General features: G+C 42.7%; 1 protein-coding gene across 3 annotated transcripts in view; it reads left to right on the top strand.

The window, feature by feature from the left end:
• The window catches only part of RAP1GAP2 (RAP1 GTPase activating protein 2), a 1154914-nt gene that overhangs the window by 183573 nt on the left and 946957 nt on the right, over positions 1 to 24384 (top strand). Inside the window, exon 1 of one of the 3 annotated variants that reach the window (XM_075335283.1) lies at positions 23516 to 23743. The exons of the other annotated variants lie outside the window; for them this stretch is intronic. Coding sequence (XP_075191398.1) covers positions 23700 to 23743 — 44 coding nt within the window. The 5' untranslated portion in view covers positions 23516 to 23699. Of the gene's footprint in view, positions 1 to 23515; positions 23744 to 24384 lie in introns of those variants that run through there. 3 annotated transcript variants of the gene reach the window in all.

The raw sequence follows: 24384 nt of genomic DNA, 5'->3' as shown, positions 1-24384 counted from the left end.
TCGACGTCCACTACAGCCATTGTCTATGAGACTGCCAAAATTAGCAGATCTTGAGATCTGCAGCCCATTTTCGAGATTGCTGGTGGCTCCATTGGTTGGACCTTCAGGCGAAAAGTACATTAACACAAATTCTATGGATCTATGGATACAGATAACTTTTAATTGTAGAAATGTGTTCAGTGTCAATACTGCAGGTTGTAGTGTCTGCTCTCACTTCAGAATCTGTTACACGTTCGCTTGAATATCTGATACCATTGTTCTGTTTGTTGCGCAGTAGTGACCATATTAAACCTTACTACATGACCATGAGAAGTCACGTTTATTTGTTTAGCTGCAAGTGCACTAATGAGAATCAAATTTATTTCCCCAAAACTGGTGGCTGTGGGTGAAACCACAGCCAAGTGTGTAATGCTGGGTGTGCCTTCCTGCATAAATTGAGAAGTTCAACCACAAGCCAGAATGATTAATTACAGTCCAGGTTTACATATGTTAATGCAGGCTGCATGAGTATGATCACACAATACAAATGTCACAGTATCATCAATGTCACACTAAAGGTGGCTTTACATGCTACGACATCGCTAGCAATTGCTAGCGATGTCGAGCGCAATAGCACCCGCCCCCGTCGTTGGAGCGATATGTGGTGATCGCTGCCGTAGCGAACATTATCTCTACGGCAGCGTTACACGCACTTACCTGGTCTGCGATGTCGCTGTGACCAGCAAACCGCCTCCTTTCTAAGGGGGCGGTTCGTTCAGCGTCACAGCGACGTCACAGCAGCATCACTGACCGCCGCCCAATAGAAAAGGAGGGGAGGAGATGAGCGGCCGGAATATGCCGCCCACCTCATTCCTTCCTCCTTTTCCGGTGGACGCAGGTAAGGAGATGTTTGTCGCTCCAGCGGCGTCACACATAGCGATGTGTGCTGCCGCAGGAACGACAAACAACATCGCTACTGCAGCAGCAACGATAATTGGGAAGAGGGGGGCATGTCACCGCTGAGCGATTTTTTAACGTTTTTGTGATGATTCAAAATCGCTCATAGGTGTCACACGCAACGACATCGCTAAAGCAGTCGGATGTGCGTCACAAATTCCGTGACCCCAACGAGATCACTTTAGCGATGTTGTAGCGTGTAAAGCCACCTTTAAATGGACTCTGTCAGCCTAGACATATACTAAAATTGGCAAAAACCCCTGGTAGTATTCTGATGTGTATGGGGACCGCCTCACAGATGACGAGGGTCAGGCAGTGTGAATTTCAGTAAACCAATACAACCGAAACACTTGGGAGTTAAATGACTCAGAATTTATTAAACCACCATAAATCAGTATAATCACTCAAAAAACTGTTAATAATTTATAACAAATCTTCCTGAATAAAATTAACCTAAGTGAATAGATCCAGACGTATACACTGAGTTCTATAGATAACGAGTTTGGAAAAAAATGAGAACCCTTAAAAATGCAAATTCATTAAGTCAGCTATAGCTTGGCATGTTAGCAAGATGGCATAGTCTTGATGGATGGTACTTTAATATCCTATTGTAACGCTGGCAAGTAGCTGGGTACTTAAGTTTTCAAGAAGAAGCCACTAACTCTTATAAATAAGTGCTACATATAAAGCTTCTCCATTAGTGAGCAGACTGTATTAAAAATTGGCAAAAATCTTCCGAAATGATTCATGTTTGGAAATATCTGGGCTTTCAGCACACACAGTGACCAGAAATTGGGATCACAAACCTAATAAGAGAAGCTCAAAAGTGAAAAGTAAGCCAATATCCAATGCCAGACAGGAAAATTTTGGCAGCTTATGAAAGGTGAGACGTATTTTCAGTAGCATTATTCTCTACTACGACATAAATCGTAAGAGGAGTGAAGGGACGCAGACGCTTTACCCACAGATCCCTGCCGTAGACTAGGCCCATATGCTCCTGCCCAGAAGACACTGAGCTTGTTGTATTTAGTAGTTTGAACTGTGTCCATGTACCTACTGTATATGTGTTCATACACAGGGTAAATTTGTGGCCATCCAGTGGCCGGTTTTAGGTAGTGCCTCATGTGTAAAGATTAGAATCTACGTTCCAATAGTAGGACTATGGGCAGGAAACAGTTAAAGGGAACCAATCACCAGGATTTTCGTATATAACCTAAAGCCAGTGCTATACTGGCACTATCAGGCTGATTCTCTACATACCTGTAGTGGTTAGCTCGGATGAATAGGTTTTAAAATCCAAAGAAGTAAAGTTTATAAAATGAGCAACTAGCTGAGTGACAGCTGCACTGGAGCAGATCATATATTCATAGTTATCCCCTCCCCCTGTTAGAATTAGCATAAGTATTATACAAACGACTCACTTTGTCTGTTGCAGAACCTGTGTGAGGTTACACCCATGTGACCTGGTATCCAGCTTTGTTGGCTGAGGCCCCGCCCCTTCTGGTCACATGGGATACTGTTGAGGAGAGCCATAAGATGAAATACTTAATTAACCTCTTGACAAGGGATTGTGGGAAATATGTCGATTTCCCTTACATAATCCAGGTTTCAAAACATATTCATGACACAGATATAAAGATGGCTGCCATTTCCTGTTCTCCACACCTTGCCTGGAATGCAAGGAATGTCCAGATGTAAGAAGACCACCATATAAGGAAAAACCCACTGGACAAGATAGAGGACCAACCCCCAGATCAGATGACACCATGGATTCATGCACTGAAGTCAGACCCGCCCATCAACAGCAACACAGATCTCCCCATTGGCTAGCCCATGAACTGTCCCACTAAATGGGCATATCCGAACTTGTGTACGCCCCTAGCCTATATCAAGAGGACGCATGATTGTACTCTCTCGGTGCCATCTTTATTGTGATCAAGAAGAGATTTCACATCCGACTGTATCTGGTGTGAATTCTTTACGCATGTACTTGGTCGATACCAATTAGGCCAGGCAGTAGGCAACTAGTGATCTCTGGTTAAGAGTTCATCCCAACAATACGACCTCAGCATAGGCCCTGCAACAGACAAAGTGAGTCATATGTATAATGCTTATGCTAATTGTAACATCCGAGCTGAGCACTACAGATATGTATAGACTCAACCTGATAGTGCCAGTATAGCACTGGCTTTAGAAAATGGCTGTCTCCATTTTAGTTTAGGCAGTGAGTAGAAAGCTGTACTATTGGGTAGTATAGCGTGAGTAGGAGCAATGTGTAAACCGGAGCGATACCTTAGACCCTAAGGTATCTCTCCAGTTTACACATTGCTCCTACTCACGCTATACTACCCAATAGTACAGCTTTCCACTCACTGCCTAAAGCAAAATGGCCTAAGGCTTAGGCCATAGTAAGCATGTGTTTCTGGTATCTGTCACTTGACCTTCAGGTCACCACAGAGCGCCCAGGAAGGGCTCCAGTCGGGCACATGCATAGGATTACCTCCGTCCCCCAGTCGCAAATTCCAGGCCTGAACTTTACTGAGGTTCTTCTATCAGTGGACTGACTCCAGTGATATGAGTCCTTAAGTGGAGACTTGGCATAGACCTGGGGGAACAGGTCAGCATAGAAAGATACATTAGATGAGGCGAGTTCGACAGCTGTCGACACCATTATAAAGAACAGTGGGTGGGTGGGTGGGACAACACCCTGGCTAGGAAGGACTTTAAAACTTTAATGTGCGGAACTGTTATGCCTCCGACAGACAACCGCGGCTGTAGTACCCGTAATGAAGGAGCAGCCTAAACTAAAATTGTGCCTTAAAACTAAATGTGCTGTAAAGCACTTGTTTGTGTGCTGTGCGCACAGTGCCAAAGTGTTCACGGTACTGTGCAATGTGTTAAGTAAAAGACTGTTCAGAAAGAAATCAGTATTGGTGTCTGTGACTCCCAAGCAGAAGAATCCTGGCCAGCACGATGGCCTACTCACAGGTGTGGCATGCACGCACTAATTCTACACACCCAGCCAGGATCACCGCATCCAATCCCTTCCCCCTGCTCCGTGGAGGTGGCCGGCCTGCAGACCACCAAAGGACAGAGCTCCGGGCACCCCACATGTGCATTTTGTATCAGTGTCTAGCTATATTCTGTATATCGGTGGCCATATATGCACTATACATCAACTACTATGTATATTCTGTGTACATATGTCTATGTATATTCTCCATATCGGTGTCTGTATATATGCACTATGTATCAGTGTCTATGTATACTGTGTATATCGGTGTCTATCTTTACACTTTGTATCAGTGTCTATGTCTCATTTTGTCTCTCATAGTTGTGGTCTACCTATGATGTCAATTACCGGCCCTGTCATCTTTTTAAGTGGGAGAACTTGCACAATTGGTGGCTGACTAAATACTTTTTTCCCCCACTGTATACTCTGTATATCGGTGTCCATATATCCACTACACATGTGTCTATGTATACTCTGTATATCGTTATCTATAGAGTGTGTCCACCCATATCCTGTCCACCGCCATTAACTTAAGAAAGGCGGCAGCTATAGGAATAGAAGTGGTGTCTAGGTATAGTAAAATATCCATGCGCTACGCAATGAAACCACCTATTTCACCTAAGCCACCTGGTGGAAAACAACGGAGTGAGCATTTTTAAATGGAACAAGATAGAGAAAAAAAGTGAATTACAAAGTTGTAGGGCATCATCAATTCAATACGAATCACCTTGCATACAGAAATGCTATGATTGGAACATGTAAAACTCACAAAGCTGCGGATGTGAAGCGATACCTCATGGAGACCTTCCTACAAGTCATTGGGTATGGTGGGTGCGTGGAGTGGCCTCCACACTCACCTGACCTGACCCCATTGGACTTCTTTCTGTCAAGTCACATCAAACAGCAGGTGTATGCGACCCCTTCACCAACATTGCAGGACCTACGACGACGTATCAAAGATGCTTATGCAAACATGTAACCTGCCATATTGCACAACGTGCAGCAAGATACAGTATGCTGTCCAGAGTCCAGATGTGCATTGCAGCTGACGGTGGCCACTTTCCGCCTCAATGTTAAATGTGTGCCATATGCGTGACCATCATTCAATGTTTTGGGGGTCATGGGTTTCATATCATAGCATTTCTGTATGCAAGGTGTCAATTCGTATTGAATTGATGATGCCCTACCATTTTTTAATCCACTTTTTTTCTCTATCTCGTTACGTTTTCTAAATAAAAATGCTAATTCCATTGTTTTCCACCAGGTGGCGCTATAGGTGGTTTCATTGCGTAGCGCATGGCTATTTTACTATACCTAGACACCACTTCTATTCCTTTAGCTGCCGCCATTCTCAAGTGAATGGCGGTGGGCAGGATATGGGTGGATACACTGTATATGCACTTTACATCTGTCTATATATACTGTGTGTATCATTGTATATGTATATTCTGCATATCGGTGTCTATCTATACACTATGTATCAGTGTCTATGAGATTTTGCATGGAGCCTCAGATCGATGTTGAGTGATACTCCTTTTGTATTTCTTCCATTTTCTTACTATTGCACCAACAGTTGTCACCTTCTCATCCAGCGGCTTACGTATGGCTTTGTAGCCCATTCCAGCCTTCTGCAGGCTATGATCTTGTCCCTCACATCCATAGAGAGCTCTTTAGTCTTGCCCATGTTGTAGAGGTTAGAGTCTGAGTGATTAATTAAGGCTGTGGATAAGTCTTTTATACAGATGACAATTTAAGTCAGCTGTCTTTACTGCAGGTGACGAGTTGATTAGGAGCGTCTAAGAACTTTTGGGGATAAAATACTTTTTTTTTTTTGCAAAATGCTGGATAATAAAACTGTGCACTGATGGCTTGTATAGAGCTCTGTTCACACATGCAGATACACAGTCACAAACCCGCAGCCTATTAGGTGACACTCATACTATTAGATCAGGCGGGATGCCAAGCCGTTCTCCATCTCTGCACCATACAGGGACAGGAGCTCTAATATACCAGGCCAAACAGAAAGGGGCCTGGCTGCATCCTGTATATGAGGTTTTAGTTGGTATTATGGCCAGAATACGGAAGCCTACAACCCTCGTCACGGGATCCTCATGCTTGTAGGTCCCTACACTAAATATAAAAATAGCAACAAAAAGAGGAATAATTATCCTCCAAAAATTAATAAATTCTATCCTGCTATAGTACTAGTTTTTGGCCTGGACAATGTACAACTGCAGCCCTTCTTTGCTGTAAGTAATGCTTAATTTTTGGAGGATATTCATTCCTCTTTTCGTTGCTATTTTTATACTCTTTGCAAACTGCAAATAAATGTATATACTTTATACAATGTGATTTTCTGGATTTTATTTTGGATATTCTATCTTCCACTGTTAAAATTAACCTACCCTTAAAATTATAGACTGTTCATGTTTTTGTCAGTGGGCAAACTTACAAAATCAGCAAGGGATCAAAAAATTATTTCCCCCCACTGTATGCACTATATCTCTAGCTATATCTATGTATCGATGTCTATGTAGACTCTGTATATTTGTGTCTATGTATACTCTGTATATTGGTGTCTATGTATAAATTATGTATACGCAGCTATATACTCTACATATCGATGTCTATGTATACTCTGTATATCGGTATCTATGTATGCACAATGTATCAGTGTCTATCTTTCTGGTTCCTTTTGGTTCTGGTCAGATAATGGTTGAATATATTCTGATATTTCTGTGCCACTTTGCATATTCTGCTTTTAGAATCTTTAAGGGCCATGACCTGTGAATGCAGTTGCAGCAAAGTTTACTGTACATCAGTTTTTATCATCTGAGATGAGTCACCTTTGCAAACATTGCAGTGAGTTGCAGGTTGTACTGCAGCTAAGGGAAAATTAAACTATATAAATAATCTTCCAGGATGAGTATGAATGAGCGGGCGAGTGTGATTTGTGTCTAAAGGCCCCGTTACATGCTACGACATTGCAAACGAGATGTCGTTGGGGTCACGGAATTCGTGACGCACAAACGGCCTCGTTAGCGACGTTGTTGCGTGTGACACGTACGAGCGACTGCTAACGATGCAAAATACTCACCAAATCGTTGATTGTTGACACGGCGTCCATTTCCCAAATATCGTTGCTGATTTTGGAAGCAGGTTGTTCGTCGTTCCTGAGGCAGAACACATCGCTATGTGTGACACCCCAGGAACGAGGAACAACAACGTACCTGCATCCTCCGGCAATGAGGTGGGCGTGACTTTCACGCGGCTGCTCTCCGCCCCTCGCTTCTATTGGATGCCTGCCGTGTGACGTCGCTGTGACGCCGCATGAACCGCCCCCTTAGAAAAGAGGCTGTTCGCTGGCCACAGCGACGTCGCTATGAAGGTAAGCATGTGTGATGGGTACTAGCCATATTGTGCGCCACGGGCAGTGATTTGCCCGTGACGCACAAACGACGGGGGCGGGTGCTTTCACGAGCGATGTCGCTGCGTGTAAAGCAGGCTTTAGTGTGATGTGGATTATGTGTGTGACTTGTGATTTAGTGAATTTGGATTCAGGGAGTTTAGATGGGAGTAACTTGTACAGAATCGCTGGTTGTATTTATTTTTTAATCCCTTAATATTTTGGTCTCGTGCGATCCCAATTTGGAAAATATGCTCTATTATTGACAATGCCATCTAGTGGACATCTTGCCCTATGTATGCAATCCTTGACCAGCCGTTTGATTGATGTTTAAGGTGTGTGCATGTTAGGCATTTGAAAGTCCAGGTACTGGATCTAAACGAGCAGCTGGCAAAACTGAGATCCATTGACAATCTAGAATGGAGATTGCTGCTCACTGGGGTAGATGTGGGAGAGGATGGTAGTATGAAGCTACAGGACAGTGAGGCAGCTAGCTGGATTACGGTTAGAAGGAGGGATAGAGGAAAGTGGACAAGAGAAGCTAGAGAAAAGAGTACCAGGGATCTGGCACCCCCCAACAAGCTTGCTAAGTTGGCAGATGAGAAGGTGTAAAAACAGGGGAGCACTGTTGCAACAAGACGCATCCTCTGAAAGTCAGAGGAGTGTCTGCTACAGTAAAAGGGAAAATAGAAATGCAGGGCAGGCAAGACAGGTGCTGGTAATGGGAGACTCTATTATTAGAGAAACAGATAGGGCAATCTGTCCAAAAACAGGGATCGCCAAACAGTGGATTGTCTTCCTGGCACTCGAATTCGACACATCACTGATTGGGTTGACAGATTACCGGGAGGGGCTGATGAGGACCCTGTGGTCCTGGTGTACATCGGCACAAATTACAAAGTTAGGTGTAGGTGGAAGGTCCTTAAAGATTATTTCATGGAATTAGGCTGTAAGCTTAGAAAGGAACACTAAGGTTGTATTTTCTGAAATACTGCCAAGACCACATTCCATGCTATTAACACTAGAAGTTCCAGAAATTTTGAGCTCCCCCTGAAGTCCCGAAAGAGGGTCAATGACCCTTAGTCCAAACTGAATAGAATTAACTAGAAACTAAATGGCTAAACTCAATGAAAAACAACAACCTCCTGTGGTGCAACAGTAATGGCCTTAATTACAGAACAAAAGACGGTGATTATAGGATGTTAGCTAAAATCCTTCAGGTCATTCGACCCGTCTCTGGGTTCCAAAGGTAGAAATGTTAAACGACCCCTCTCTGGGACTTCTAGTGTTAAGGCAGTGGGAGATTAGAGAGGTAAAAAAAGTGGCCCAGGAATTGGTGTAGGAAGGAGGGTTTGGGGTTTCTGGAAAACTGGTCTGACTTCTCTGTTGGCTACAGGCTCTATGCTAGGGATGGGCTGCACCTAATGGGGAGGGTGAAGCTATGCTGGGGCAAAAATGGCTAGAAGAGTGGAGGAGTCTTTAAACTAGAGACTGGGGGAAGGCAATTACTGAACAAGTGGATCAGCAGACATGTGTGGGGATTACCAGGGGAACATGACATAGCACGTATATATACAGTATAGACCAAATGTTTGGACACACCTTCTTATTCAAAGAGTTTTCTTTATTTTCATGACTGAAAATTGTAGATTCACATTGAAGGCATCAAAACTATGAATTAACACATATGGAATGAAATACTTAACAAAAAATTGTGAAATAGCTAAAAATATGTCTTCTTTTCTAGGTTCTTCAAAGTAGCCACCTTTTGCTTTGATTACTGCTTTGCACACTCTTGGCATTCTCTTGATGAATTTCAAGAGGTAGTAACCAGAAATGGTTTTCACTTCACAGGTGGGCCCTGTCAGGTTTAATAAGTGGGATTTCTTGCCTTATAAATGGGGTTGGGACCATCAGTTGTGTTGTGCAGAAGTCTGATGGGTACACAGCTGATAGTCCTAATGAATAGACTGTTAGCTGCTTTTTTCTTGCCATAATACAAATTCTAAGTAAAGAAAAAGGAGTGGCCATCATTACTTTAAGAAATGAAGGTCAATCAGTCCGAAAAATTGGGAAAACTGAAAGTGTCCCCAAGTGCAGTGGCAAAAAGCATCAAACGCTACAAAAAAACTGGCTCACATGAGGACCGCCCCAGAAAAGGAAGGCTGCTGTGGAGGATAAGTTTATCCAAGTCACCAGCCTCAGAAGTCGCAGGTTAACAGCAGCTCAGATTAGAGACCAGGTCAATGCCACACAGAGTTCTAGCAGCAGACACAACTCTAGAACAACTGTTAAGAGGAGACTTTGTGCAGCACGCCTTCACGGTAAAATAGCTGCTAGGAAACCACTGCTAAGGACAGGCAACAAGCAGAAGAGACTTGCTTGGACTAAAGAACACAAGGAATGGACATTAGAGCAGTGGAAATCTGTGCTTTGGTCTGATGAGTCCAAATTTGAGATCTTTGGATCCAAACACCGTGTCTTTGTGCGACGTAGAAAAGGTGAACGGATGGACTCTACATGCCTGGTTCCTACCGTGAAGCCTGGAGGAGGAGGTGTGATGGTGTGGGGTGCTTTGCTGGTGACACTCTTGGGGATTTATTCAAAATTGAAGGCATACAGAACCAGCATGGCTACCACAGCATCTTGCAGCGGCATGCTATTCCATCCGGTTTGCATTTAGTTGGACCATCATTTATTTTTCAACAGAACATTGACCCCAAACACACCTCCAGGCTGTGTAAGGGCTATTTAACTAAGAAGGAGAGTGATGGGGTGCTACGCCAGATGACCTGGCTTCCACAGTCACCAGACCTGAACCCAATCAAGATGGTTTGGGGTGAGCTGGACCGCAGAGTGAAGGCAAAAGGGCCAACAAGTGCTAAGCATCTCTGGGAACTCCTTCAAGACTGTTGGAAGATCATTTCCGGTGACTACCTCTTGAAGATCATCAAGGGAATGCCAAGAGTGTGCAAAGCAGTAATCAAAGCAAAAGGTGGCTACTTTGAAGAACCTAGAATATAAGACATATTTTCAGTTGTTGCACAATTTTTTGTTAAGTATTTCATTCCACATGTGTTAATTCATAGTTTTGATGCCTTCAATGTGAATCTTCAATTTTCAGAGTCATGAAAATAAAGAAAACTCTTTGAATGAGAAGGTATGTCCAAACTTTTGGTCAGTACTGTACGTCCAAGGTCGTGCAGTGGTTAAATTATCACGTGTGTAATACTAAGGAAATCCTGAAAACATGCACTGCTGGTGGTTCTTGAGGACTGGAGTTGGGGATCCCTAGTCTAAAGGAAAAAAGGTTTAATCATATAGACACAGATTCTTTACTGTAAGGGACACTTTGCACACTACAATATCGCAAGCCGATGCTTGCGACGCCGAGCACGATAGTCCCCGCCCCCATCGCAGCTGCGATATCTGGTGATAGCTGGCGTAGCGAACATTATCGCTACGGCAGCTTCACATGCACTCACCTGCCCTGGGACGTCGCTCTGGCTGGTGACCCGCCTCCTTATTAAGGGGGCGGGTCGTTTGGCGTCATAGCGACGTCACACGGCAGGCGGCCAATAGAAACGGAGGGGCGGAGATGAGCGGGACGTAAACATCCCGCCCACCTCCTTCCTTCCTCATAGCTGGCATGAGCCGCAGGACGCCGGTGTGTACTGCCGCAGGAACGAGGAACAACATCGTAACATCGGTCATTCCCAATTCATGGAAATGACCGACACTACACCGATGATACGATTATGACGCTTTTGCGCTCGTTAATCATATCAAAAAGGCTTTACACACTATGATATCGCCTGCGAGGCCGGATGTGCGTCACTTTCGATTTGACCCCACCGACATTGCACCTGCGATGTCGTAGTGTGCAAAGTGCCCCTAAGAGCAAGGAGACTATGGAACTCTCTGTCAAATGATGTTGTAATGATTAATTCACTTGTAAAATTCAAGAGAGGCCTGGATGCATTTCTTAACAGCTATAATATTATGGACACTAGGTTCTGTGATTGCACGTTTATCCAGGGAACTAGCCTGATACTGTATATGGATTTGGGAAGTAATTTTTTCCCTAATATGGAGCCCCATAGGATTTTTTCCTTCCTTTGGATCTACATGATAGGTTGAACTCAATGGACTTAGGGGTACTTTGCACGCTGCAACATCGCAAGCCGATGCTGCAATGCCGAGCGCGATAGTCCCTGCCCCCGTCGCAGCTGCGATATCATTGTGATAGCTGCCGTAGCGAATATTATCGCTGCGGCAGCTTCACATGCACTCACCTGCCGTGCGACGTTGCTCTGGCCGGCGAACCGCCTCCTTATTAAGGGGGCAGGTTGTGCGGCGTCACTGCGATGTCACACGGCAGGCAGCCAATAGGAGCGTAGGGGTGGAGATGAGCGGGATGTAAACATCCCGCCCACCTCCTTCCTTCCGCATAGCCGACGGGAGCCGCGGTGACGCAGGTAGGAGATGTTCCTCGCTCCCTGCGACTTCACACACAGCGATGTGTGCTGCCGCAGGAGCGAGGAACAACATCGGACCGTCGCGTTAGCGTAATTATGGAATTCGCCGACGCTACACTGATGATACGATTACGACGCTTTTGCGCTCGTTAATCGTATCATCTAGGATTTACACACTAAGATGTCAAGAGCGACGCAGGAAGTGTGTCACTTTCGACATGACCCCACCGATATCGCAGCTGCGATGTCGTAGTGTGCAAAGTACCCCTTAAGTCTACCTTCAACCTTCAACCTTAAAGCTAGGAAACCATACTTGAACTAAGTGTACTCACAAAGGTGTTTATTTATATATTGGGACGACATTAGATGATTTTAAATGGCTTTAATATGGTTGCATAAGTATGTCTCTGCATTAGTGTATGGCGCAGACACCCCAGCTCTGTAAACTGTTATATTATAGTATTGTATTGCAGATCAGCTGCTAAAAAAAAAATAATCCAATTTTGCTATTAAATTTATGAGAAAATGACCTGAGAGACCTTTATTTCCCCATAAACATGAAATACATTATGTTTTCAAAACATAGAGCATATTTCAGCGATAGAACATTAACGTCAGTTTACAAATGTAGCACTTGTGTGTTTACTGCACTTCCCAAACCATAAAGAAATGCGAAAAACAAGATTGGTATTTCGTGTATACACATTGTGGCTAAAAGAGATAAGAAAATGACATGATAACATTTCAAGGCAAAACAGGTTACAGTGACATTCATCACTAAAATCAAAGGCACAGACTAAGAGCGTACGGAGGCTGGTCACATGCTCGTGTCAGTCATAGCCCTGATAGTAAAATATGTTCCGTTAAGTTTACAAAACATAATGTTTGGGCAACACCGTTCAGCACATACTGTTTACTGTCAAAAACCTGCATTGATTGTTTTTTGTCTTTTTTTTTTTTTTTTACAAACTTGTGCGTTATGTGTTACACATGTACTGTACAGTCATGGCCGACAGTGTTGGCACCTTTGAAATTGTTCAAAAAATGAAGTATTTATCCCAGAAAAATATTGCAATTACACATGTTTTGCTATACACATTTTTATCCTTTGTGAGTATTGGAATAACACAAGAAAAAAAAACAGAAAAAAAGACAAATTGGACATAATTTCACACAAAAATCCAACCATGAACCATCCCAGCCTGATAATACCAGCTAACAGCAGCCTGCTTCACCTTTGTCTGGTATCCAAAATCGGGACCCCACGTAGTTTTTCTTTCAATTATTTATTTATTTATTTGTTTATTTGACCTAATAACTGTACAATCTATCTATTTATCTCTATCTATCCATCTATTTATTATCTATCCATTATCTATCTATCTATCTATGTATCTATCTATCTATCTATCTATCTATCTATGTATCTATCTATCTATGTATCTATCTATCTCTATCTATCTATCTCTATCTATCTATCTATCTATCTATCTCTATCTATCTATCTCTATCTATCTATCTATCTATCTATCTATGTATCTATCTATCTATCCATCTATTTATTATCTATCTATGTATCTATCTATCTCTATCTATCTATCTCTATCTATCTATCTATCTATGTATCTATCTATCTATCCATCTATTTATTATCTATCTATCTATCTATATCTATCTATCTATCTATCTATGTATCTATCTATCTATCTATCTATCTATCTATCTATCTATCTATCTATCTATCTATCTATCTATCTCTATCTATCTATCTATCTATCTATGTATCTATCTATCTATGTATCTATCTATCTATCTATCTATCTATGTATCTATCTATCTATCTATCCAGCTATCTATTATCTATCTATCCATTATCTATCTCTATCTATCTATCTATCTATCCAGTTATCTATTATCTTTCCATTATCTATCTATCTATCTATATCTATCTATCCATCCATCTATCTATTATCTATCCATTATCTATCTATCTATCTATCTATCCATCCAGCTATCTATTATCTATCTATCTATCTATCTATCTATCCATCCAGCTATCTATTATCTATCTATCTATTTATCTATCTATCTATCTCCTATATATCTTTATACAACCCTTACAAATCCAAACCATTTTCAGTGTCATGTAGTTTTTTTTATACGTGTCACACAAATATACATGGATGGTCACACAGATAGACAAATCGGAACATGCCACATGTGCATTTTTTGTGTGCATGTTTTATGGGCCCAATTACAACATTTACAATCTTTATGATTAATGATCTTATAGATCATAGAGATATTACCCGTATTCAGATGAAGAGAACAGTTAGGATCCAATTCAAATTGCTTGCTCTCACCCACAAAGCTCTCCACTGTGCGGCACCCCCCTACATCTCCACCCTCTTCTCGGTCTGTCACCTCACACGTTCTCTACACTCTGCAAATGACTTTCGACTAACATCCACACTAATTCGAACCTCCCACTCCCGGATCCAAGACTTCTTCCTAGCTGCACCAATCCTCTGGAACGCTCTACCCCAAGAAGTTAGGACAAATCACAACCTACTCTGCTTCAGACGCACCCAAAAAACGCATCTTTTCAGGGCGCCCTATCACACTCCCTAGCCAAACTAAATTCACATAGTTCCTCTACAACGTCTCACAACATACAGTGCGTACAAGTAGTATTCAACCCCCTGCAGATTTAGCAGGTTTGATAAGATGCAAATAAGTTAGAGCCTGCAAACTTCAAACAAGAGCAGGATTTATTAACAGATGCATAAATCTTACAAACCAACAAGTTATGTTGCTCAGTTAAATTTTAATACAGTCAGGGCCAGAAATATTTGGAGTGACACAAGTTTTGTTATTTTAGCTGTTTACAAAAACATGTTCAGAAATACAATTATATATATAATATTGGCTGAAAGTGCACACTCCCAGCTGCAATATGAGAGTTTTCACATCCAAATCGGAGAAAGGGTTTAGGAATCATAGCTCTGTAATGCATAGCCTCCTCTTTTTCAAGGGACCAAAAGTAATTGGACAAGGGACTCTAAGGGCTGCAATTAACTCTGAAGGCATCTCCCTCGTTAACCTGTAATCAATGAAGTAGTTAAAAGGTCTGGGGTTGATTACAGGTGTGTGGTTTTGCATTTGGAAGCTGTTGCTGTGACCAGACAACATGCGGTCTAAGGAACTCTCAATTGAGGTGAAGCAGAACATCCTGAGGCTGAAAAAAAAGAAAAAATCCATCAGAGAGATAGCAGACATGCTTGGAGTAGCAAAATCAACAGTCGGGTACATTCTGAGAAAAAAGGAATTGACTGGTGAGCTTGGGAACTCAAAAAGGCCTGGGCGTCCACGGATGACAACAGTGGTGGATGATCGCCGCATACTTTCTTTGGTGAAGAAGAACCCGTTCACAACATCAACTGAAGTCCAGAACACTCTCAGTGAAGTAGGTGTATCTGTCTCTAAGTCAACAGTAAAGAGAAGACTCCATGAAAGTAAATACAAAGGGTTCACATCTAGATGCAAACCATTCATCAATTCCAAAAATAGACAGGCCAGAGTTAAATTTGCTGAAAAACACTTCATGAAGCCAGCTCAGTTCTGGAAAAGTATTCTATGGACAGATGAGACAAAGATCAACCTGTACCAGAATGATGGGAAGAAAAAAGTTTGGAGAAGAAAGGGAACGGCACATGATCCAAGGCACACCACATCCTCTGTAAAACATGGTGGAGGCAACGTGATGGCATGGGCATGCATGGCTTTCAATGGCACTGGGTCACTTGTGTTTATTGATGACATAACAGCAGACAAGAGTAGCCGGATGAATTCTGAAGTGTACCGGGATATACTTTCAGCCCAGATTTAGCCAAATGCCGCAAAGTTGATCGGACGGCGCTTCATAGTACAGATGGACAATGACCCCAAGCCTACAGCCAAAGCTACCCAGGAGTTCATGAGTGCAAAAAAGTGGAACATTCTGCAATGGCCAAGTCAATCACCAGATCTTAACCCAATTGAGCATGCATTTCACTTGCTCAAATCCAGACTTAAGACGGAAGGACCCACAAACAAGCAAGACCTGAAGGCTGCGGCTGTAAAGGCCTGGCAAAGCATTAAGAAGGAGGAAACCCAGCGTTTGGTGATGTCCATGGGTTCCAGACTTAAGGCAGTGATTGCCTCCAAAGGATTCACAACAAAATATTGAAAATAAAAATATTTTGTTTGGGTTTGGTTTATTTGTCCAATTACTTTTGACCTCCTAAAATGTGGAGTGTTTGTAAAGAAATGTGTACAATTCCTACAATTTCTATCAGATATTTTTGTTCAAACCTTCAAATTAAACGTTACAATCTGCACTTGAATTCTGTTGTAGAGGTTTCATTTCAAATCCAATGTGGTGGCATGCAGAGCCCAACTCGCGAAAATTGTGTCACTGTCCAAATATTTCTAAACCTAACTGTAAATTTTCAACATAAAAGTGTGGGTCAATTATTATTCAACCCCTAGGTTTAATATTTTGTGGAATAACCCTTGTTTGCAATTACAGCTAATAATCGTCTTTTATAAGACCTGATCAGGCCGGCACAGGTCTTTGGAGTTATCTTGGCCCACTCCTCCATGCAGATCTTCTCCAAGTTATCTAGGTTCTTTGGGTGTCTCATGTGGACTTTAATCTTGAGCTCCTTCCACAAGTTTTCAATTGGGTTAAGGTCAGAAGACTGACTAGGCCACTGCAACACCTTGATTTTTTCCCTCTTGAACCAGGCCTTGGTTTTCTTGGCTGTGTGCTTTGGGTCGTTGTCTTGTTGGAAGATGAAATGATGACCCATCTTAAGATCCTTGATGGAGGAGCGGAGGTTCTTGGCCAAAATCTCCAGGTAGGCCGTGCTATCCATCTTCCCATGGATGCGGACCAGATGACCAGGCCCCTTGGCTGAGAAACAGCCCCACAGCATGATGCTGCCACCACCATGCTTGACTGTAGGGATGGTATTCTTGGGGTCGTATGCAGTGCCATCCAGTCTCCAAACGTCACGTGTGTGGTTGGCACTAAAGATCTCGATCTTGGTCTCATCAGACAAGAGAACCTTGAACCAGTCTGTCTCAGAGTCCTCCAAGTGATCATGAGCAAACTGTAGACGAGCCTTGACATGACGCTTTGAAAGTAAAGGTACCTTACGGGCTCGTCTGGAACGGAGACCATTGCGGTGGAGTACGTTACTTATGGTATTGACTGAAACCAATGTCCCCACTGCCATGAGATCTTCCCGGAGCTCCTTCCTTGTTGTCCTTGGGTTAGCCTTGACTCTTCAGACAAGCCTGGCCTCGGCACGGGTGGAAACTTTCAAAGGCTGTCCAGGCCGTGGAAGGCTAACAGTAGTTACATAAGCCTTCCACCTCCGGATGATGGTCCCAACAGTGGAGACACGTAGGCCCAACTCCTTGGAAAGGGTTTTGTACCCCTTGCCAGCCTTGTGACCCTCCACGAAAACCAGAAAAAAAAAGAGAAAACCATTGCCCAGGTCTTTCAATCTGTTGACCAAATTGAATTTATATTGACACCTTTTGATGGAACATCTTGCATTTATTAGGATCCTGTTTCCAAAACAATTTCTTTTTTATGGTCTCTACTCTGGGGTTATATACGATCACAGCTGATTGTCAGGTAATACACACTTGGGTCTTATGGCGTAAAATTGTTGGGATGATATTTTGCCATCAGCTTTCCTGTTTATTTATTTTACTCTTTTATCTAGCGCTATTAATTTGACAGCGCTTTAAAGATGTGATCATTATTGTATTACACTGTAATCTTGGTTTTTTTTTCTTGTGTATTTCTTCATAATCATCTTTGTTATGCATCGTTTGGCTATATACGCTTCATTATGTTGGGACATTGGGATTGATTAATACTTATTTGCATGAGAAAAGTCATGTAAAGGGTACTTTACATGCTGCGACATCGCTAGACATCATAGATCTTATGAGATCGCACATGCGTAAAATGACCTATGTGTGATCTCGAAAGATCACACTTGCGATCTAGAATTTTACATCGCTAACGAGATCGCTAGCGATGTCGTAGCATGTAAAGTACCCTTTACTATTTGACAGATCAAGTGAAGAAAGCCTGATTTGCAGGTTCTGTTCTATGAATTTTCATACAAGATGAGCAGGGAATCACTCTGTAGGAGGGATAAGCAAGACTGAACGCAGCTATATATCGGAGGCACAAACCTTCTGTATTGTCTGTATATAGAAGACCAATGTATTAATGATTAATTGCAGCTGAAAGTAACGGGAATCAGTTGACATAAATATTTAGATTCTACATCTATTAGACATTTATGGTATAACCTGTACACATACTGTAAATGTCTGTTATAGGACAATACCTAGACATAGGTTGCGAAGACTAGTGTGTACGAACCTACACAATATTAGACAGGTGGCTGAAGAAAGGGAGTGAAGACTAGCCTGTCTGGAGCTACCCATTACTAGACAGGTGGCTAGACATAGCAAAGACTAGCCTTTCTGGAGCTACCCATTATTAGACAGGTGGCTAGACATAGCAAAGACTAGCCTGTCTGGAGCTACCCATTACTAAACAGGTGGCTAGACATAGCAAAGACTAGCCTTTCTGGAGCTACCCATTATTAGACAGGTGGCTAGACATAGCAAAGACTAGCCTTTCTGGAGCTATACAATATAAGGCTTTGTTCACACGCAGCATCTTTTTTGTCAGTGCATCTTGAGTGCATCTTAAAATGCACCAAAAAATCACAGCGGCAAAAAAAGCAATGCGTTTTAATCGCGTTTTTGATGAATTTTACTGCGTTTTTACCTAGTTTTGCTCAATGCGTTTTTTTTAAGTCAAATCTATTAACTTAAGGGCTCAAAAACCCGGTAAAAACGCAAACAGAATTGACATACTGCATCTTGAAAAACGCAGCCAAGATGGAGCCAACAAAAGATGCCCAGTGTGGACAGCAAAATCGAAATCTCATAGACTTTCCTGGGAGAAGGAAATGCATGCATGTGACCTCTAAAATGCACCAAAAACGCAGCAAAAGATGCCCTGTGTAAACTTAGCATTAGACAGGTAGCTGCACATAGAGAGAGAAGACTACCCTGTATGGAGCTACACAATATTAGACAAGTGGCTAGACATAAAGAGGGAAGACTAGCCTGTCTGGACCTACACAATATTAGACAGGTGGATGGACGTAGGGAGTAAAAACTAGCCTATCTGAAGCTACACAATATGAAACAGGTGACGAGATATATATAGAGAAGAATAGCCTGTCTGGAGCTACACAATATTAGAAAGGTGGTTAGACATACAGCGTGAAGACTTGCCTGTGTGGAACTGCACAATAGTAGACGGTTAGACATAGAGAGAGCGAGGACTAACCTGTTCAGATTTAGACAATATTAGGCAAGTGGCTGGACATAGAGAGTGAAGACTAGCCGTTCTGGATCTGCACAATGTCAGCATTCCTGCAATGCCCTGCTGCCTCCATCCAGCAGAGACATGCTCACCACTGCAGCCGGCTATCTGTGTCTTCCCTGCTCTCCTCTTCTGCTCCATCTGGGGAGATCTCTCTGCCTCAGCTCTTCAAGATCCAGGTCCTATGCACATAGTGCAGGTCTCGTTTTAGAATTCTTAGGGCATGCATTCATGTGCTCTTCCTGCCCCTTAAAGTAACAAAACACGCACCCTAATTTGTCAAAAACCTACGACTGGGAGTCTGAGTATTTAAGGCACCTTCCCCTGTGGGGAGGTGCCTGAGCAATTAGCTTCCTAACTTGTCTAGTTCATGCTAGCATAATAGTCTCCTGTTTGCTGTTCCGACTCTGTCCTGCTGGTCTCCAGTACCAACTCCTGCTAGCTGTCCCAACTCCATCATGTCTGCCCTCCCTTACCCGCATTTCTGATGCTCCGGTCAGCTGCTGCAGTACCAGGGACTGCCCAGGAGTGGTACATGGTGTTTATCTGCAGCCCAGGTATCTTCATCATCAGAGGTGAAGACCCGGTATACATTAAATCATGTCCCTTCAGGGTAAGCCCGGTCGTGGTGTAGAGTCCACATCCATCAGAATGACACCCAATATTAGATAGGTGGCTAGACATAGAGAGCGAAGACTAGCCTGTCCGGACCCACACAATCTTAGACAGGTGGTTTTAATACATAAATATATAGTAGTGTAGTTTATCTTTTTCCATGTAAATTAGATTTTTATGTTCTTTTCCAATTGGCTTAGAAACAAAACACAAAAAAATGCATAAAACACATAGAACTTAATGGAATCATTAAAAATCCATCTTCTGGTTGCTCCCTGCAATGAGCAGTTGTGGATATCTCTTGAAGAAAAAGCCCCTGGTATTGAGAAAACACTTACACATTATACCTACAAGAGCTGACATCCAGTTCTAAATGCCTGGGCATTAATGTGGAGTTGGTCCATCCTTTTACAGTTCTAAGGCGGGCTTTGCACACTACGACATCGCAGGTGCGATGTCGGTGGGGTCAAATTGAAAATTACGTACTTCCGGCATCGCATGCGACATCGTAGTGTGTAAAGGCTTGATGATACGATTAGCGAGCGCAAAAGCGTCGTAATCGTATCATCGGTGCAGCGTCGGCGTAATCCATGATTACACTGACGCGACGGTCCGATGTTGTTCCTCACTCCTGCAGCAGCACACATCGCTGTGTGTGAAGCCGCAGGAGCGATGAACATCTCCTACCGGCGTCACCGTGGCTCCCGTAGGATATGCGGAAGGAAGGAGGTGGGCGGGATGTTTACATCCCGCTCATCTCCGCCCCTCCGCTCCTATTGGCCGCCTGCCGTGTGACGTCGCAGTGACGCCATACGACCCGCCCCCTTAATAAGGAGGCGGGTCGCCGGCCAGAGCGACGTCCCAGGACAGGCGAGTCCATGTGAAGCTGCCGTAGCGATAATGTTCGCTACGGCAGCTATCACAAGGATATTGCTGCTGCGACGGGGGTGGGGACTATCGCGCTCGGCATCGCAGCATCGGCCTGCGATGTTGCAGCGTGCAAAGTGCCCCTAAGGCTACGTTCACATTATCAGTGTTTGCTGAGTTTTTGATGCTGCACATTTACTTTATTTTTTTTTCATTGAATTTTTGTGTGCATTTTTTGAGGCTGTGTTTTTTTTATCTCTGTTTGATGTGTCATGCTTTAAATAACAACACCAAAACCACAATATTAATATGGGTGACCCTATTGCACAAATCTCTATAAATAAACAAAAAAAAAATATATGCAAGCCAAATTGTGTAAATTAATTATCAACATCTTTAATATTCATTAAAATACATAACACCAAATGGATCAACCCAAGTGACGGATGGAATAAATAAGGAGAGCCAGGCACCTGTTAACAATTATATTGGACCTGTGTACATTGGTAAAAGGTTATATATATTTTGCAAAAGCAAATAAAGCCATATGCATCAAAATCCCTATCTATTATAATAAGAAGTATGTAATATATTCATATGTGTAGGGGATTATATCTATATCTACATAAAGCAACATTTAGCCTTTCATTTAATCATGCATAGTAAAATTACCAATGGTCCAAATACGTAGTGGTGCCGCGGCCTCCTACAGACACACTGACACGCGTTTCGCAACCACCGTGCTTCGTCCAGGAGTGACTCCAGTTCAAATCCAGGGGCTGTAAAACAAGCACATTATTAAAAAAATATTATGATTATGCTTACAGGTCCCGCGACGCATCCTGCAGACTCTGTCTCCCGGCCGCTTCTGCTTCTGGGTCCGATCATTAACTTCCGGGGCTGTTCACTGCACTGCTGTCACTTGGCAGTCTTTAGCTCTTTTCGGCTGTGTTCACGGTGACGTCAGGGACCAATCAGCTTGGCTGCATTTGGCTGCATTTCAGCACACAGTATGTCTCTGAAAACCCCAGAATTCATCCGGCTGCTTCTGTCTTGTGTCACATCATCAATAAACAGCAGAGACCCAGTGCCACTGGCAGCCATGCATACCCGGCCATCACACTGCTTCAGCTGTGTGTTACAGATGATGTGGTGTTCTTTGGATCATAAGCTGTATAATGCCTTCTCCATACTTTTTTCTTTCCATCATTCTGGTAGTAGTTGATCTTGGTTTAATCTGTCCAAAGAATCTTCTTCCAAAAGTGTTTTTTTTTTTTTTTTAGCAAAGTCCAATCTAGTCTTCTTACTCTTGAGGCCTATGTGTGGCTTGCTCCGTGCAGTGAACCCTCTGTATTTTCTTTCATGCAGTCTTCTCTTTATGGTAGATTTGGATATTGATACGCCTACATCCTGGAGAGTGTTGTTCACTTGGTTGGATGTTGTGAAGGGGTTTCTCTTCATCATGGCAATTTTTCTTCGATCATCCACCACTGTTGTCTTCCATAGGTGTCCAGGTCTTTTTGCATTGTTGAGGTCGTTATTGCATTCTCTATTTCTATCTCAGGATGTACCAAACTGTAGATTTAGCCACCCCTAATATTGTAGCAATTTCTTGGATGGTTTTCTTCTGTTTTGCAAATGAAGGATGGCTTGCTTCACCTACATGGAGAGCTCCTTTAACTACATGTTTACTTCTCAGCAAAAACTTCAAAATGCAAACACCACATTTCAAATCAACTCCAGGCCTTTTATGTGCTTAATTGAGAATGAAATAACAAAGGAATTGCCCACACCGGCCCATGAAACAGCCCTTTAGTCAATTGTCCAATTACTTTTGATCCCTTTTAAACCAGGATGGCACATGGGAAGGAGCTGAAACTCCTAAACCCTGTCACGATTCCAATGCGCAGAACATTGTGTATCGTTCTTCTATGCTTTTCTGCAGAGCCGGTATATGTTGCTTATGGTGCAGAGCATTTTGCAGGATGAATGCTCTGTTAGTTGTTTCACAAGCACTGGGTTTCACGCTGGTCCTGGTAGGTGCTCTCGCAGATGCTTCTCGTTCCCGGTGATTGCTCTGCTTCATTAGGGTGCATGTTAGTTCAGGACGCTGCCAGTGGTACTTCTTGTTTACAGTTGTGCTGTTGGCTCCTGTGGTGCTCAGTGTTTAGATCTTGGTCTCTTGACTCCGGATTGCTCTGTACCCATCTCTGCTTGTCCTTCCCTGTTTCTGCTGTAACTTCCCAGCTTCTGACCTTGGACTTTCTCCTGACCACGTCCCCGCCTGCTCCCTGTATTTTGCACGTACTCTCCTGGAACCCTGACCTTTGGCTTGTACCTTGACCCCATCTCTGTCTGCCCCTCCATGTATTGCCCTCCTGGTTTATTATCTCGACCTGTCTGACTACTTCTACGTTTACTGCATACAAGTAGTGTCTAGCGCCACCTTGTGACAGTCATCACAAACCCTTTATCAAATTTTAACATGGATACCCTCAAATGAAAGCTAATAGTCAGGACTGTCCAAATCCATTATGAAACTACAACTTTCAGTAAACAGATAAAAAATGTGTCAGTGTCCAAATATATATGGACCTAACTGTATAAAAATGTGTACATGCAATACAAGCACAAAAACAATATGCACCAAAACTCCTCCTTAATAGTAAGAAGTTCAGGAGATTAAAAGAGCTTGACGGGGTTGGTCAGCAACCAGAAGACGCACACAGGAAACCTCGAAGTGACTTTCTCACTAAGCTGGAAACACAAGACCTCAGGCAAACAGCGGCAGCAGTTTTCGAGTCTGTAGAAGCTTGTCTCCTGCACTGGCCGCTTCTCCTCCCCCGGCTGTGCGAAGCTCAAGTGCAGAAATCGTTGCTAGAGACGCTCGGTGGAGCAAGAACTGCACAGATGTTTAGAAGAAAACGCAGTGTTTCATTCGGCGGTTACGGCTGGTGGGTTCTCAACATCTCTTCTTATTTCTTACAATTGCACTAATTCTTTACATTTCGCTGATACGGCTATAGCCGGCATCAGCATCATTTACGATATGACGCATTTTTGATCACGGAGCGTTATCTATTTTACATGGGACTGTAGGTGAACCTATTACGTTATTGTGGCGTATGGTTAACGTAGCATTATGAAGACATAATAACTAATGAACGTCGTTTGTTAGAGCTAATGGTTTGATGGTGTTTATTGTAGACATAGGACATGACTATTATATGGGATGTTATGCTTCTAAGTCTGTGCGTTCTCCCCTATAGGAAATACAAGTGAGTGGTTTTTGTGGATTGCATTTATCGTATTTACTGAAGTGCAGACCTGCCGAGGGGAAGATTTTGTCCTAGAGACTGAGAATATTTCCACAGTGCAGAACACGCTTTATTTTGGAGAATCATAAAGGGTATTTTAGTGAAGAGTCGTATTGTAGCAGGGAATCACTGCAATGTACTTTATCATAGGAGATTTGAACTTCTTGCATCTACAAAAACAAGTGTATCTGTATATGTATATAACATATATTTTATATATATATATATATATATATATATATATATATATATATATATATATATATTACTGTTCGCAA

This window comes from Anomaloglossus baeobatrachus, chromosome 2 (assembly GCF_048569485.1).
Source record: "Anomaloglossus baeobatrachus isolate aAnoBae1 chromosome 2, aAnoBae1.hap1, whole genome shotgun sequence".
Taxonomy (NCBI): Eukaryota; Metazoa; Chordata; class Amphibia; order Anura; family Aromobatidae; genus Anomaloglossus; species Anomaloglossus baeobatrachus.
The sequence above is the reverse complement of the archived record's forward strand: the minus strand, read 5'-3'. Positions and strand labels throughout refer to the sequence as shown.